Source organism: Camellia sinensis, chromosome 5, assembly GCF_055761805.1.
Source record: "Camellia sinensis isolate YWXY chromosome 5, ASM5576180v1, whole genome shotgun sequence".
NCBI classification, from domain to species: Eukaryota; Viridiplantae; Streptophyta; class Magnoliopsida; order Ericales; family Theaceae; genus Camellia; species Camellia sinensis.
Window position 1 is genome coordinate 202,373,070 of NC_138965.1, and position 18,671 is coordinate 202,391,740.

General features: G+C 37.7%; 2 protein-coding genes across 2 annotated transcripts; one reads left to right on the plus strand and one right to left on the minus strand.

The window, feature by feature from the left end:
* The first annotated feature begins 15,065 nt into the window (after window positions 1-15,065).
* On the plus strand, window positions 15,066-17,011 carry LOC145792027 (uncharacterized). Its single transcript, XM_082872502.1, has 5 exons — window positions 15,066-15,453; window positions 15,531-16,243; window positions 16,337-16,465; window positions 16,570-16,788; window positions 16,886-17,011. The coding sequence occupies exons 1-5, from the start codon at window positions 15,066-15,068 to the stop codon at window positions 17,009-17,011; spliced, it is 1,575 nt and encodes a 524-aa protein (XP_082728628.1).
* Window positions 17,012-17,947: 936 nt separating this feature from the next.
* On the minus strand, window positions 17,948-18,574 carry LOC145792028 (uncharacterized). Its single transcript, XM_082872503.1, has one exon. The coding sequence runs from the start codon at window positions 18,572-18,574 to the stop codon at window positions 17,948-17,950; it is 627 nt and encodes a 208-aa protein (XP_082728629.1).
* Window positions 18,575-18,671: the final 97 nt, after the last annotated feature.

Sequence of the window (18,671 nt, forward strand, 5' to 3'; positions counted from 1 at the left end):
CACACTACTTTCACGCCCACACCATAGTCGTCCTCACAGCTTTCCCACTAAAAGCTTTGTTTGAGAGGGCGAACTTTTCTGGGCGAATTTTGAAGTGGGCAGTAGAATTGGGACAATTCAACATCAAGTTCCAACCCAGGACCGCAATAAAAGCCCAATCTTTGGCAGACTTCGTCGCAGAGCTTACTACTGGAAGTCATCACATCTGCCCAGTCGACCTAACTGACGCAACCGAACTAGGGACGGAAGTTGACGCCGGAATAGCACAACCCCTAGTAGAGGATACTCAGTCAGACCCCAAGGCAGACCAGACTAAAGATAACAAGGAAGAAACAAACCAATGTTCACCAACAGTACAATCAAATGGCGAGGGGCAGACAGCAAGCATGAACCTTGAAGAAAACACCATTCTTGACCCCACGACATCATCTGACCCCTCCACTTGCTGGAAGTTATTCGTTGGTGAGATGTGGAAGCTCTTTGTGGATGGAGCATCCAACCGGCATGGTGCAGGACTCGGCATAGTCCTCATCTCACCAGACGGCCTGGTTGTAGAGCAAGCAATCAACCTTGGCTTCCCCGCATCAAACAATGAAGCGGAGTACGAAGCGCTTCTCGCAGGACTCAAATCAGCATATTACATGAAGGCCACCGAACTAATAGTCAACAGCGACTCACAGCTGGTGGTAAATCAAATTTCTGGCGACTATGAAGCGAAGGATGATATGATGGCCAAGTACCAAGAGTTGGTCAGAACAGAAATCAAGAAATTTGAAGTAGTAAGGATAGAGCAAATCGGCAAGGAGGAAAACAGCAGAGCAGACGAACTAGCGGGCTTCGCCTCAATGGCAGATTCCTCCATACCTCATCCACTACTAATCGACTATCTACCTAGACCAAGCATAGATGACCCCGAAGCAGAAGAGGTATGTTGCACAGAACTAGGCCCCTCTTGGATGGATCCCATCATCCTATTCTTAAAAGACGGTATCCTACCAAAAGAGAAAAAAGAAGCCAACAGAATAAGAGCGAAGTCGCAGCGATTTTGGCTCTCCCCATCCTTGGCTTTATACAAGAAGTCATTCTCAGGACCTTACCTAAAGTGTGTTCACCCCAGCAAAGTGGAAACATTCTTGTTTGAAATACACGAAGAGGTGTGCGGAAGCCATCAAGGAGGAAGATCGCTAGCTTACAGGGCCATTTCACAAGGATACTGGTGGCCATACATGCAGGCAGACTTAGAGAAATATGTGAAGAAGTGTGAGAAATGCCAAAAATTCGCACACCAAATACATCAACCAGCCAAAGAACTCCTACCATTGACTAGCCCATGGCCTTTCATAATGTGGGGCTTGGACATAGTAGGACCGCTTCCAACAGCACCCGGCAACAGGAAGTTCTTTCTCGCAGCAACTGACTACTTCACAAAGTGGGTGGAAGCAAAAGCATTGGCATCAATCAAAGAAAAAGATGTGAAGAAGTTCGTTTGGCAGAATATCATCACTCGTTTTGGCATACCAAAAGCCTTAATTTCAGACAATGGCACTCAGTTCGACGGCAGAATCTTTAGAGGCTTTTGTGAAGAATACAAGATAGAGTTCTACAATTCTACACCGGCATATCCTCAAGCAAATGGCCAAGCAGAAGCATCAAATAAAGTTGTCTTGGATGGACTAAAGAAAAGGTTAGAAAAGGCAAAAGGCAAGTGGGCGGACGAACTTCCTCATGTTTTATGGGCTTACCGCACCACACCTCGACGATCAATCGGAGAGACACCATTCTCCTTAGCTTACGGAATGGAAGCAGTAATCCCACTGGAAGTTGGCCTCCCCATAATTCGAAGCGAAAATTTTGATCCAGACTTAAATGGAGAAGCCATAACACTGAAACTCGACCTTGCTGAAGAAAGAAGAGAAAGAGCACTGGTTCACATTGCTTCATACCAACGAGAGTTAATTAGAAAATACAACAAAAAGGTGCATCCAAGACAATTCAAGATCGGTGATTGGGTACTGCGCAAAGTAATGGGAAACACCTTGGTACCAGGAGATGGCAAGTTAAGGCCAAACTGGGAAGGTCCTTACAAAGTGATCGGGTTAGCAGGCAAAGGGGCATACCACCTAGAAGACAAGGACGGCAAAGCAATCCCAAGGCCATGGAACGAGGCCAATCTCAAGTTGTTTTATTTTTAGCTTTTTTCTCTTTCAAACATATGTGATTTTCTCTTTCCTCAATAAGACAATCAATTCTTTTCAGCATGCATTGTTCTTTGTAAAAGTTAGCTTTAGTAAAGTTAGGAATATTGCAAACATTATTATTCTAAGTTGGCTGAAAAAACTAACTTAGAGGTTGGCTGGAATAAACCAACACCCTTCCTAAGCCCAGGATAAGGATCTAGGCTGCAGGACGTTTGGTCGGAATAACCAAACATTATTCTAAGTTGGCTGGAAAAACTAATTTAGAGGTTGGCTGGATTAAACCAACACCCTTCCTAAGCCCAGGATAAGGATCCAGGCTGCAGGACGTTTGGTCGGAATAACCAAACATTATTCTAAGTTGGCTGGATTAAACCAACTCTTTGTACTTTTCAGCCGAAGTATGGGTATGGCTGAAGAGTGGTTGGCTGGATTAAACCAACTCTTTGAACTCTTCAGCCGAAGTATGGGTATGGCTGAAGAGTGGTTGGCTGGATTAAACCAACTCTTTGGACTCTTCAGCCGAAGTATGGGCATGGCTGAAGAGTGGTTGGCTGGATTAAACCAACTCTTTGTACTTTTCAGCCGAAGTATGGGTATGGCTGAAGAGTGGTTGGCTGGATTAAACCAACTCTTTGAACTCTTCAGCCGAAGTATGGGTATGGCTGAAGAGTGGTTGGCTGGATTAAACAAACTCTTTGTACTCTTCGGCCGAAGTATGGGTATGGCTGAAGAGTGGTTGGCTGGATTAAACCAACTCTTTGTACTCTTCAGCCGAAGTATCGGTATGGCTGAAGAGTGGTTGGCTGGATTAAACCAACTCTTTGTACTCTTCAGCCGAAGTATGGGTACGGCTGATGAGTGGTTGGCTGGATTAAACCAACTCTGAGTACTCCTCAGCCGAAGTAATTATTTCGGCTAAAGAGTGGTTGGCTGGTAAGCATAGTTAGTTTAACAATCAAAACCGGAATAGCAGTTAGAATAATAGAAGACATTACAAGTGCAAGCATACACAATCAAAACCGGAATAAGAGTTCAAGCAAAATTTTCATTCATTGAAAAGCAATTACAGAGGGGCATAGCCCGGTTACAAAGATAAAAGGTAAACAAAAAAGAGAAACAGTACAAAATCAGGAGAAAAGTTCTTCAATTTCGGCATCAAAAGCTGCATCGGCATCAACATGAAGACTGGCATCAGGCGGGAGCTCATTCTCGGTCGCATGGGTGGTTTCGGTCGGAACCACGGTTTCACCTGGTTGTTCAACAGTCAGGTCTTCCACCATGGGTTCCAGCCGAACTGATTGGTCTACATTGACAACCAGAGTATCCTCAGAAGCAGAGTCTTCATCAGAGTCTGAGCCTTCAAGAAACTGCTGTTGCATGACATTAGCATACTCCATAAGGGAGTTCGGTATGAAGTAGGCTGGAGGGTTAAAAACCTCGGTCTGTGGATCATGACCGAGCTTCTCAACGGCTCCCCTCCAGCCGCACTTAAAGAACAGTTCCTTGGCGGCTTCACACTGCTTGACATATACATCATCTGCCTTCTTGAAGCCTTTCTTTTTGGCTCCTGTGGCGCTCTCTTTCAGCTGGGATATTTCGGCATCTTTCTTCCTTTCGAGCTTCACCAGCTCGCGCAGGTACTTGTCCTTCAGAGCAATGGCAGCCTTTTGCTTTTCTGCTTCGGCCGAGCTAACCAGTCCGGCCAATCGGCCGTTCTCAGCTTGTAGCTCGGCCATTTGCTTTCTGGCCTCCTCTAGCTCGGCCGTCTTCGCTTCGGCCTCTGCCACGGCTTGCCTCGTAGTTTTCCTAAGCTCTAACACTTTTCTGTGAGTGATGTGGTTTTTTTGAATGGCCTGACAAAGCAATAGATTTCTCCTTAGCCAAAGTAAAAGTTGAAAAAAGAAAGTAGACTGAAAGACGGCCGAAGTTACTTACCAGAATCATGGATTTTGTCGAAGACTGGATGGCCTTCAGTTCGGTGTTTAGTTGTTTTTGGTGGTGCTCCATGTCTTTGGGGAGGCACACACTCTTGGCCAGGTTGAAGGCCAATTGGTGGTCTTTCTCAGCAACAACCGAATCTGAGTCTTGGATGTCTCGATTGTTGAAAGTAAGTTTTGGTACCCAGCTACCGGTAGTTCGGTCAGAAGGCTCCGGTTGGGGGCTCGGTGGTAAGCTTGGTGGAAGAGCAGGTTCTTCTTCATCAACCAAACTTCGTTCGGTTTCGGTAGTCCGGGCGCGCTTGGTTTAGCGGGAAGAGGACGGCTGTTGAGAAGGGAGGGCCACAACAGCAGGCTGCGATTGGCTTGGTGGTGTTACTTCGGGCCTGGTTGTCTCGGTTAAAAGCGCCCTGACTCTGTTCTTTTTTGCCATCTCCTCTTCAGCTGTTAGTGGGATCAGTCTAATCTCAGGCAAGGATGGGTCCGGTTCTGGGGCCTCTTCAAGAAGAAAGTCAGTTACTCTGGCTTTCCGGCGACCATTGTATCGGTAGGTCGGCTCGAATTTCAGCAATTTCGCCCAACTACGTTCAGGATATCGTAGTGCGGCTCGCAAAGTTGCAAGGTTTGGATAGCTGTATAAGGAATGAAGGTGGGCAGAATTTGCGAGAGAAGAACTGTTAGTTTGGTTGATAGACTAACAAACCGAAATAAAAAAAAAAAATGCAAGGAAGAAGACCGAAGTTAAATTATCGGGCTCTCCTTTTTTCCAATTTATAGGTCGGCCAAGAATTTGGGCTTGAAAATCCTCAAAGTTCCCAGAGACCCAGAAAAAATCATCGTCGTTTAAGTCTTTGTCCGGTGTATATTTTATTATCTTCTCTCGACGGCGACGTATTCTAAGATAATAAACCCACCCATCTTCTTTTGAGCCAATGGAATATTGGTGGAAGATTTCAGCCAGGCCAAGGTTTAGTCCGGCTTGGCGGTTAAGTTCGGCTATTCCCATGATGATGCGGTATGAATTGGTGGATAGTTGGGTAGGGCATAATCTAGTTTGCCTAAGAAATTCACAGATCAATGGTTGGACTGGAAACCGTAGTCCGGTTTCTATAATGGATAAAAGGGTGAAGGGGACGAAGCCTTCATTATCCCAGGGAATGACATCCTTTTCGGCTAAAGACAGGTGGACGTCATCAGGTATATTATAGTCCTTTCGGAATTCGGCTAGGCCGCCTGGAGTGTCTACGAGATACCTATACTTACCCATTTGTTGTATAATTTACGAATAAGTTATATCGGTGCAAAAATTGTGCTTAGTAGCTCGGTTGAGTGCACGGAGGAGTGCCTGGGCAACCTAAGTCTGCAAAGTAGAAAACAAAGAGGTTAAGCACAGATCGTTGGACCGTGCTACAAATTAAAAGCAAGGTAAAAGAGCCCTACTTTGGCTTTATGGACAGGTTCTATCTCGGTTCAGTGAAATTCTTCTTAGCTCGGTTTGAGCAGGGTTCTTATTTGCCAGATTTTGGCAAGCATCTCGGCATACTGGCTTTGGAAACAATTTTGCTAGACCGGCTCATCGCCTAGGGGCAGCTTTCTGAGTTCGGTCTAAAAAACTAAGAAAGCTGGTTTAGCCCCAAGGCCTAAATCGGTTGAACTAGGAGTTTTTGTTACTTCGGTTGAGCCTATAGGGGCAGCTTTCTGAGTTTAGTTCAGAAACTAGGAAGGCTGGCTTAGCCCCAAAGGCTTAGCTCGGTTGAAGACCGGGGTTCCTAGTTTAATGAGTTCAAACGTCGTTCGATGAGCTTATCTCGGCCAGAGTAATTCGGGAGTTGGTAACCTACTGAAACTGCTGTTATTTCTACAAGTTCTAGTTCGGTTATTGTCTAAAGTAATCTACCTATATAGGACAAACAGTTTCCTAGTTCGGTTGGGACATGATTCTGGATCAAAATCGAGTTGTCTACAGGATATATAGCATATACTCATAGGTTCTACTGATTTTCCCATAAAAATACAGAAGCAAAAACAAAAATGTACAAATATGTTTCGCGAAAACATAGAAAGTAAGCTACGAAAGCAAAACAGAGAAAGAAAATGGGTTTACTTACCAGATTGAAGAAGAGGGAACTGGAGATGGAGCAGTGGCAGCAATAAAAAGCACGGGCTTAGAAGTGAAGAAATGGAGGCACAGAGAGAGAATATAGGGTAGATGAATGATTCATGGACAAAGGGGTTGTTTTGTGAAAAGGACGAAAGGCAAAAAGGGCGGGACTGTTCAAAATTTTCGTAGTACGAGGGTGGCGTGACAGCTACCCACAGCCTATCAGAACCTGCCACGTGTCATTGGAAAGTGAAACGTTACATTCATTGTGATTGAAGAGACATTTTGACCGAACGAGTAGAGCCGGAGTGAAATACGCTCGGCTGGAGAGGCTAAACGGTTTTTTAGTTTGGCTGGAAAGGCTTAAAAAACTTCAGCTCGGCTGGTAGACAGGTAATCCCAAATCATGCTGTGCAGATGGAATTAAGGGGCAATTGAGAGGGTAATTTTTGGTGAGAATTGGGCCGAGTTATGAGTTGGACTTTATGGCCCAAAGTACAAAGGATTGGGTAAAAAGGGCCGAAAAATTACTCCGGCCCAAGAGAGATGAAGTTATTCCGGCCCAGAATAGATGTTGAGTTACTTCGGTCCGGACAACTTGAAGTAAGACCAGTCTCAGAGTTAGTCCGGTCATGACGTATTCTGGATAGATCGGTCAGAACCTTGCTACTCGGTAGCTCGGTCCAAACATACCATGGGTTGAACAGGAGAAAGCCGAGATAGGAAAGAGTAAACGGAAGAACCGAACTAGGGATAGTTCGGCCTACTCTGTGGCTCAGCATAGCCAGGTTTATCTCGGTCGTATGGTAGTTCGGCCATGGTGAAAACCATCCCACTTGGTTTAAGCAGTGGGGGGTGTTAAAGGATAAGCATTATCCTATAGGAGTATGAATCCTAGGAGGACTCTGCATGGAGGAATAAAAGTCCTACTAGGATTGTGCCACTCGAAACCTATAAAAGCTCACAAACATCACCTTGGAGGAGGTAACAAAAAACACAACATACAATTTTACTTTCTGAATACATTGAGCTTTGTCTATTTGTCAAGTTTGCTGACTTAGGCATTGGAGAGGTTTCCGACATACACCCGCCGGCAAGCTCACGTTTGTGTTTTCAGGTGACAAAGCGACGTCGTACGGAGGAGCGTGGACTTAGTCAACAGGATTATACGAGGAGAATTATTTCTTTCCCGTACAGTTAACTATTGAAAAAAAACTAATCTGATCATATAGGTATCGATATCCGATCAACGTGATTTTTTACAGACATATAATACTCGACGAGATGTACATATGGAATGGTTCAGGTTACTAAAATGAGACCCGTAGTGGCCCCCACAGACCGACCATCAACGTCCAAACACTTTGCTGCGTATGACATTCGGCTCCAGCAGGGCAGCCGTACAACCTAGTCAACTTTCTTCCCTTATACACTTTATTTATACAATTTTTTATTATACATTTTTTCGTAAAAAGACAAAAAGTTAACCCAAACATTCATATTTTTTTCTCAACTTTTTAGTCTAAAAAGACAAAAAAATACACTTATTTAAGACACCCCAAACAATCCCTACTGTGTGTGTCAGTAGCTCTTTGCCTTCACTAACCTTTGCCTGTTGTACAACAAATCATGTAAAATGAACACCAGATATTAACTAGAATGCCAAGTAAACGGATTTTTTTTTTCCCTTCTAATTCTATCTTGTTCTTCTTCATGTATGAAGTAGGAATATGTTACATAAAAAAATGTTCAAAATTTGCACTTAAATTTAAACTTGGTGTCATGTGAGCAATGAGCTATACATCCACACAGAATAAATTTGATTCATATATTTTAAATTCTAAATTTTTTTTATTTATTTTTTATTTTTTATGATACGTGGCATTAGTATGGAAGAAAACTTACATGTACAGTTGCAGCCTTCCTCAATGACTCTGAGCTTCCTTGGCAGTATAAAAAGAGGAACCTTGAAATTTTGAGCTGCACAAAATATGTCATGAGTTCATGAGAACAAGGGGGAGAGAGAGAACCTTGGTCATGGGACGATTGCACTTGAATTTGTTGAGAGGCATAAGGTGTCAGCAAAACTGAAAAACTTATAATTAATTTTTTTTTTTTTATTTCTCTTAACTATCAAATCAACTAATAAAAAAATTATCTATCTTCCCACATAGAACTTTTTAGCTAAACTAAAATACTCAAAAATTTAAAAAATCAATTAAAATAGTCAACTTGCTTAACCAACTTATAGTGTGGTGATGACTATTATCAGCTCCGTTATTAGCTCAAAATACTTTGCATGAGAGGTTTTCACTTGTGAGTATGGGTTGGAATTTATAACAATCAAGTGAAGTGGCCTAAATCACAACAGGAGGGGTGATTATTTGGTAGTTTAGGAATATGGTTACATATGCTGTTTTATAATAGTATAATTGATGGAGAAAGTGAGGTATTAATTATTTGTATTAGGTGATTAAAAAATATGAAAGACATAATAAATGGTAATTGATGAGAAAATATGACCATGTACTACTATGAGATTATTCTAAAAATTTTCCACAGGGGGAGAGTTGCATAAACAAAGCACAGAGCACAAAATGGAGATAGTAGTAGGGCCAATAGTTTTCTTGTTTAATAACAATATCTGTACATGCATATTTTCATATCTATCCACACTCTTCTTGTGAGCCTAAATTCGGACACACACTAATAATTCAAACCTTTACTTTGTAGGTCCCGTAATGAAGGTTATTCGTGTGAAAAATCAATTTCATCGAACATCTATAAATACAAAAACAAATCATATTTTGTTTTTTAAAATGAATAGCAAACATGATTGTAAACTTAATCCATTCATTTTGTAAAATAAAACGTGATTTGTTTCTGTATTATAATTTTCCGATAAATCTAATTTTTTGTATGAATAACTTTTACTGTGAAACTTACAGCATAGACTATTTGGATCATTAAAATTAATCTAAATTTAGACCTGGATAAATATAAAAAGATGGGATATGGATAGGAACTTGCCGAAAATGAAAATACTTGTTAGAGGAACAAGTATCAACACAGCTCAAAATGTTGATACTTGTTAGAGGAACAATAACAGCTCAATCCTTCTTTACCCAATTGGAGAGAGAAAGTTTAATGTCCTGTTTTAACTTAGAGGGGTTTTTTTTTTTTTTTTTTTGCTTTTTTTTTTTTTTTTGGGTGCTCGCGTGGTAAATTACACTTTTACTTTTGTAATTAGATTTAAATTTTTTCTTTGATGCTTATTATTTTAATTTCAATAATTTGATCCTTACATTTTATGTCCAATTTCAATTTGCTTATTTCATTCAAAATTTTGTTAATTTTTTCTACATGTACATATCAGATTGACAAGTGTTTCAAAATCATTAATTTTAACCACTAACTTAAACAAAAGAACTAAATTAAAACTACACTTAAATTGTAGAAATCAAATTGTTCAATTTAAAATTATAAGAACTAAAGTGAATTTTAAATTAAATTACGGGGATTAAAAGTGTAATTTACTCCTTTAAAAAAAAATTAAGTCTATGTAGTAATTTTTACTTATAACTTATTAAATAAAAATAATTTTAAAAAGTTAATTATTAAGAAGTAAGAGATAATTTTTTTTAACTTTATTTTTTTATTATCAATTTTGAACTTGTAAAAAAAACTTGTACCAACATGCTCAATATTTGATAAGCTTATTCGGATACAACTTCCATCATACTTGGTGAAGCTCACTTACATAGACCAACAATGATTTAGACCATTAAAAAATATATCATTAATAGCATTATTGTATTGAAAATGACAAAAAAAAAAAAAAAACAAGGCATAAAAAGTGGGCGGAGCCCACTACCACATCATTAGTGCTCTCCCTAATACTCTTTTTTTAATGCTCCCAAGCATTTTTCTACCTAGACTGGCTCAATGGTACCATCGTGTACATCATTCTACTTTTAATTAGTGCTTTCTGTTTTGCATAAAAGTCTCTGATGATTGACATCCAAAGAGCAATGATAAAATACTAGAACTTTGACAATCTTGTTGCAGTATTGCAAATGTCAACATTTCTTTTATAAAATGTAAAGTGAAAATGTTATTTATGAGCTATATCATAAGAAATAGAGAAAAATAACTTAGTTAAATTTTGACCAATTGTTTTATAAAATTTGACTCAAAATTTAACAATTTTGACATGAGCTTCGGCCTTTGAAGTAGAGATTTTGTAAGCTTATGCTATTACTAGGTTTTAACTACTATTATAGCATACCCCGCTAGAATAACTCTACTGGGAGTAAAATGAAATTCGGCATAACCCAATCTCGTATTTTGATCACATTTTAAATACCTGCAAAAAATATATATAATATCCTTGTTATCGTATACTCTTAAAATTAGAATACATGTTAATAGAGTTTAAAAAGATTTTACACTTTTTGTCACACATGTTTCAGTTTTAAGTTTCAAACAATACACTGGTTTAGTAGTTTCTCTGAATTCCATCTTCTTTTTTAAGATAGGGTCTGAATTCCATCTTTACAAAATAAATAAACAAATTCATCTAAAAGAAATACAAATATTTGGTCATTCGATGGACCTGGTTTTGAGTATGGCCCATTTGGGCCTATGAAGGATTAGCTTAACCCAAAATGTGAAGGCCCAAAAGATGAAACACGATTTAAAAAATGGGTACAAGTAGTTAATGGGAATCCAATTTTACAAGCGCCCACCTACCAAACCAGGGCTTTACTACCATCAGAGAGGCTCCTAAAAAATCTGACACCAATGGCAGTAGGGCTAGGCCCATATTAGAAGGCCCAGTTATTGATTTGTGCAGTATATTTATCTACCACCCAGTGCCGTTACTCCTTGCTATTCCATTGAAAAAACTTCAGGCCTCCTCCTAATGTAAAACTTGTTTGGATGACAAGAATTTTAAGTGAGAACAAGGATTGTAATGCTGAATTTCTAATCATTTAGAACAAAATTGAAAGATCAATTCTTGATTACCTAATCAAATTAGAAACATTTTCCTCATACAAAACAAGAATACTCTCCATTATGTCTAAAGAAATGTAAATCTTTTAAACTGGGTTTAGATTATAGATTTTAATACGAATTTAAAAAGAGAATTCACCTACTTTTTCTCTTTTTTTTTTTTAAAAAAAAATTTCTAGTCAATTTTATGATCTCACTGCTTTGAGAGTATAAAAATAATAATTATATCATCAAATGCTTGAATAAAAATGAGGGTCCTAATAATGAGATTCTCATTACTTTTATAAAAATATGTATTAAAATTACAAAAGAGATTATATATAAACAGAAAATATTTGATTTTTTATAGTAATATATATATATATATATATATATTTAAATTACAAGAATCTTTGTTGTATAAAATTCATTAATGTCACAATTGACAAAAATAAATTAATAGATTACAAATTTTGATTTCAGAGGAACACAATTTTTTAATACTTCCTCCAAGTAATTTGATGGAATGCACGAGTTTTAATTTTGAAAGGAATTCAAATTTTCAGCTCTATTTCCAATAGAATAGAAACAATTTATCTTCTAAACAGTTCAAACTCCTATTGAGAATTCTCAAAAGAGGAGTCACTAAAGAGGAAGGCTTTTTAGTTAAAATGCTGATATAAAAGATGAGAAAGAAAGAAAAGAGAGAATAATAAAATAGATAATTTTTTTAAATATTAATTGCCTCTTATGATTCTGGTAATTATATTTTGTCTATTCAAATTTTTAATCACATAATAATGTCACTATTTTATTAATAAATTATTAAGTTAATTAATAATTTTTAATAATATTAGAAATATATTTCAACTAGCAAACTAAATTGTTTTATTAATAAAATCACTAAATTGTTTTATTTATTTTTTAATAACATATTTTTTTATAAAGTTGTTTTATAAAGGGAGACTGACCCAAAGGTCCAAGCCCAACATATCATACCCCATTTAGACCCAAAACAAATTTAATACTCCATTAAGTCCTCAAATTAACAATAAGACGAAAATACCCACAATATATCATCCAATTTACACGCGCGCAACCATCTCCCACGTCCCCATCATCTCAGTCCGATCACTACACTGTCACGTCTCCGCCGCTCGAAATCGACTCCTCAGTCCTCCACCTCTTTTCCGTTCAACTCCATCCCCTCTGAAACCCTAACTCTAACCAGAAAACGTAACCGTTCATCTTCATCACCCACAATCATCTCAGTCTGATCAGTACACTGTTACATCTCCGCCGCTCGAAATCGCATTCTCAATCCTCCATCTCTCCTCCGTTCGACTCCATTCTCTCTGAAATCCTACCCTAACCACAAAACCAAACCGTTCAACTTCAACACAACACCAAGCCGTTCATATTCTCCAATCGGCGACTCTCAACAACACGAAGAACCATCACCACTCTGAAGAGATTTCATAGTTCCTGACTTCCGATTCACAAAAATGGGGAAAAAAAGTAACATCTCTCTTCACCTATTCATTATTTTTCACATTTGTACATCATTCTTTAATATTTCTTATATACACATTTTACATACTTCCAAATGTATAAACCCTCTTTTAATATATATATAGTCCCCTGTTTTTCAACATTCTAAACACTGTTTTTGCACATAAATCCCTGTTTTTACACATTCAACACCTTATTCTTATTCTTGTTGTTCAATATTGGCTTCTCTTATTCTTATTTTTGAATTTTTAATCTTCTTGTTGTTATTGTTGCTTTTTACAAAATACAATGGGCTGTTCCTATTGTTCATACTGTTTCCTTATAAAAACTGCAACATCATAGTGTTTCATTTCATCACTATACAAGCAACATATCTAAATTTATTCAAAATGCAAATGAAACTGCAAAATTACACAGTTTAACCACTACTCAAAACAAATAGCTAACTTATTATAAAGTGCAAATCAAACTGTCAAATTATACAGTTTCGTAACTCTTACCAACAAAATGCATATAACTTCATATTAAACTGCATATAAAACTTCAAAATTATACAGTTTTGTCACTATATTACTCATACCCTGTTGTCACTTTCATTTTTTCAGAAATAGCTGTTGGAAGATATTGGAAGAAACAAACCCGTATGCCCACAAATCCAATCAGGGATTTAACCATCTCCCCTTTTGAAAGTCCCTCTCCTGTATCCACTCAAATGCCACCACCACACCCAAAAACAACCAAATCCAACAGACCCCACCAAAAAACCCACAAAACAACCACACCACCTACAAGAAAAAGCCCAAGAACTACACCACAGACCCCACCCACCCAACAAACACCAACCACACCTCCAACCACAACAAAAACAAACAAAAGAAAGCCAACAAAAAACCAAGAAGCTCCTCCAACCAAAAAAAGAAAGCTCCAAGAAAGCCAATCAACTCCCAAAACAACAACCAAGGCATCAAAAGAAAAAAAACCAGCAGTCCCTGCAAAGAGAGTCCAACAATTTAATTATCGTTCCAACATCGGAACGGTAATCAAACTGTTGAAGGGGGTCAAATTCACAAAAGCCCAACAGACAGAGCTGCAAAAAACCCCTTTTTGGCCCCTTATAAATGCTCTCTCCTCAACACAACTGAAGGCCTCTTGGTGCAGATGCTACAATTCCATTGTAGCAGAAATGACAACACTCTACAACAAAAGAAAAAGATCATTTGTACTTGGCAAAAAGGAAATGAAACTCAGAACCAGTGATGTCAAGCTCATTTTTGGTATCGACTGTGGAGAAGACAGCATCACCACCAAATCCTATGCAAGACCAAAGGATTTTGAGCTTCCATTTTACAAACGAAGATGCAAATCAGTCAAGAGATTGGATGGCAAGTCTTTGACCAAAATGTTTCAACAAACAAAAAAAGGAAAATCAACCAATGATTGTCAAGATCTTGCAAGGGTAATCACCCTTTACTTGTGCTTGAAACTTCTCATGCCCACAACAGGCCATACACTCAGTTGGAGTTTCCTCAACTATGTTGACAATCTCAACAACATCAAGAAGTACAATTGGGTTGAGGCAATAAAAGACACACTGATGAATTCAATGGCAAATGCAAACAACAACCCAAGGCATGTCACTGGATGCGTCATGTTACTCTTGGTAAACACATTACTCAACTACTTCCCACAAAAATATCAGACATTCACCTATTTCTAACTATCTAACATATTTCAACTTTTTTTTTTTTTTTTTTTACAGTACTGGTACTGTGAGCACAGTAAACTCCTCCAACCATCCAACAAAGAAGGCTTCCCAAGGTTTATGAAATGGAACCTTGGCAAAATGTACTCCAAGTGGAAACACATCAGCCTCGCTCACTTTGAAAAGGTATTCAAACTCTTCTATACTATCCTAGCACAAATCTATTCAACACTCCTTTCATATTCATTGTCGTACAAATCATATTATGAAACTGTGAAAATTTTCAATTTCAAAGCACACACTTCTTTAACATCACTCATGTTATGAAACTGTAACATTTTTCAGTTTCAAAAAACATATTTCGACACTTAACCCACATTACTCACAGTACAACTCATCTTATGAAACTGACCAAATTTACAGTATTACTGATATATGCCACATTGTTCCAATGCAGGTTAACCAAAGTTCTTTAACCCCAACTGAACAAGAAATACAGTTATTGCATATCAATCAAAGCACATCAACAGACTATTCAGCAAAGAAACAAGACCACAAAAAGGACAATAAGCAAAAAAAGAAAACAAAAGCAACAAAAAAAAGAACACTTCTAGACAGTGATGAGGATGACTTTCTCGAAGAAGAACATCATTCAGAATCAGAATCACAATCAGAAAAAGAAGCACAACAAAAAAAAAAAAAAAAGAAAGCAAAAACCACAACAAGAACCACAAAGTGATGAACAAGAAGAAAAGAGTGATGATGAAAAAAATCAAGTGACTGATGAAGAAAAAACTGATGAAGAAGAAACTGAAGAAGAAGAAGAAACTGAAACTGAAGAAGAAGAAGAAGAAGAAGAAGAAGAAGAAGAACACCTTGATCAAGAAGAAGACCAACAACAAGAACAAGAAGAACAACAAACAAACCAACACGAAGAAGTCAATGAACAAGAACTAACAAACCAACAAGAAGAACTGCAAGAGAAATCTGACATACTTCATGCACAAGGTAAACTATTGTCTAATACTAAAGCATACTGCAAAATTTCATTAAACTAACCAAAACACAATCCAACATTTTTATAGGTCATGACCAACCACAAACACCAACCAAAGAGGACGACAAGGACAAGCTCATATCAGCCCTGAGAGCACAAATGCAAGAAATGGAACAAAAATTCATGGCTGAATTGCATAAAAAAGAAGATCAATTGAAGGAAATGTCCACCAAAAAAACTGGCAGTCCCCAACAAAGATCCATGGTCAAGAGAATCAAACAAAAATCAAGAAAACAAGCACATCACCCAGATTTTGAATACCAACCAATGACCAAACCCAAAGAAGATGCAACAAACAAGACACAAACTGCTGCTGATGTACCCAAACCAACACAGGGTACCAATGAAGAAAAACAGAAGAAGAATGACAACAAAAAAGAGGGTGCTCATGAAGCAAAACAACAGCAGAAAGAAAAGATGCAAGAACATATTGGCCAAGAGAAACCAGTTGCTGCTGAAACAAACCCAAAAGAGCATGCCAATCAAAAGAAGACAAATCTTCAAGTATTGGAAAGTGATGATGATTTCCAGGAAGAATCAATCCCAAACAAGCCACTCACCATTTCATGCCGCAAAACAAACAAGGTTTGGCATAGCCTATCCAAAAAAGACCAAGACCAAATTCAACTCATCAACAACACACAATCAACTGCTTGTGTCTGGTCTGGCAGCGAAGATGAAAACTGCGTATACTTTTCAGATATATGCAGATTGACCAACAGGGAACCCTTATATGGGAATGTAGGTCTCCAACTGCACAATTTTACAGTTTCTGTACATATTCAATAACCTATTCCACAAACCTAACACATTCTCATATATAACATGTTTCAGGTCATTGATGCCTTCTCAGAAAAGCAATTGGCACTCCAACCAACCATTGAAGAATTTGAGAAAAACGATCTAGTCTTTGCAAGCAATCCATACGCAGGAAGATCTTACGTTTTCTCAACACTCATCAATGTAAGCAAAACTTAACATACCTTACAACTGCAAATTTTCTACTTTATCAACATGTATTACTACATAGTTTTATGACATATTTCAAACATATATATGACTTACAGACTCCACTACAAAACCAAGATCAAGCACTGAGAGAAAAACTGATGGACAGCCATTTTCCAGAAGCAATGAAAAACAGATATATCCATTTCCCAATCAACCACGACAACCATTGGACAATTGTGGTCTTTGACAATGCTGATGGAATATGGAGACACTATGACTCTTTGAGACCAGCAAAACATTGCCATAACAAGCACTTTGAAATTGCAAAGCAAATTGTAAGTTAAAATAAAATTTCATACTTAGTTCCATCCCTTTACAAACATCTCAACTCATCACTATAACTAACAAAAACACCCACTAACTATTTTGTAGCAACAACATCAACTGAGATGGAATAAAGCATTACTCAGCAAACAGGGAAACATGTTTTCATCTCAAGAGTGCGAGACAGAAATTGCATCAATTGAGGAATGCCCACAACAAACCCCACACTCGTAAGATACAAAATCCATAAACTAATCTTCTAATATGCTAATTTTTGCAGTTTCACCTAACTAATTAACTTCATCTCAAACATTGCAGGAATGATTGTGCAATTGTCGTCTGCAATGTTATCAACCAATATCTCAACTGGCAACCTGTGCAGAAAAAACTTCGTCCAACTGAGTGGGTCAGATTTCGAGCACAAATCATCAATCAATTCCTCAATGATGAGAACCGATCTTGGAAACTCGAGCACTACCAAATGTTGACAAAACATACCAAACCATAGAAACAATGAACAAATTTCTTAACAATACAAATATTCAAGGGAACATATCTTTGAACCTTTTTTTATTTTTTTTTATTTTTCTTTTTTAACATGTGACAAGTACTTTATATACTTTTGAGAATGATCTTTTTCTGGTTATCATGGTTATGGTGAAAATGATTGATGTTGTTGTTGCTCTTCTTATTATTATTATTATTATTATTGTGGTTCTTCTTTTGATTGTTTGTCTACCTGTTTGTGGTTGCATATATTTTCATACAGTAAAGGTTGATTCTAATAATTCTTCAAACTGCAAAATTTTTCAGTTTCATCAGCTTGTTTCTAATAATTTTTAAAACTGCAAAATTATGCGGTTTCATCAGGTTGTTTCTAATAATTCTTAAAACTGCAAAATTATACAGTTTTATCGCTATGAAATATGAACTGCGTTTCCATATTATACTGTTTCAATAAGAAATTTTCAACAACCTTCTCTGCATTCCATAAAAATAAAAAACAAAACCAGACTATTAGAAAACAACTTCAATAAGTAAAAAACACATCAACAAACAAAAAACAATTCAACCAACTTTATTCATTACTTTCATAATACCAAGTATCACATTTTTTATTATCATAATTCCTCAAATTCAAATACAAATCCAAAAGAATAGATTGCGGCCTCAAATAGCAGCCTTGCACGTCTTCTTATTGTGATTCCCATATTTCAAGCACCTCCCACACTTGATTTGCTTCACATTCTCACCCCTTGAAGGTATCCTCTTCTTCTTGTTCCGCCCGGGCTGCTTCTTCGTTATAGGAGGTTTGATAACCGAACTACTGGCACCATCAAAGTCAAATCTCTCACTTGAAGGCACTGGATAAACAGATTCCTTGTATGACTCTCTAAAACAATCTACATGAAAAAAAGGATCAATGAAACCATACACATCTCTACCACTACTACGCAAAGCATGCACAGCATGACAACAAGGAAAACCATTCAATTGCCATTCATGGCAAGAACAAGTTTGTCTACCAATATCAACATAAAAAGAAATAGAAGAATGAACCTCAAGCACAGTATCACTCGCAACAATCACATCCCAAGACTTAGCTAGCTCCAAAGAGTCCACCAACTTCTTTTCCATAACTGGACACAATTTCGTAGTCCATCTTCTAGATTCAGCTCTTCTATCCGACAATTGAGTCATGATTTGAACCCTAATCATATCAACCATACAAGTAATAGGCAACTCACGGGCCCCACCAATCCAATTATTATAAGACTCGGCAGCATTAGATGACATCTCACCATATCGTTTCCCTCTAAAAAATGCATTGGCCCACTTATCATTTTACAAACCATCCAACATACTATCAACTCTACCATTCCCAGCAATACGC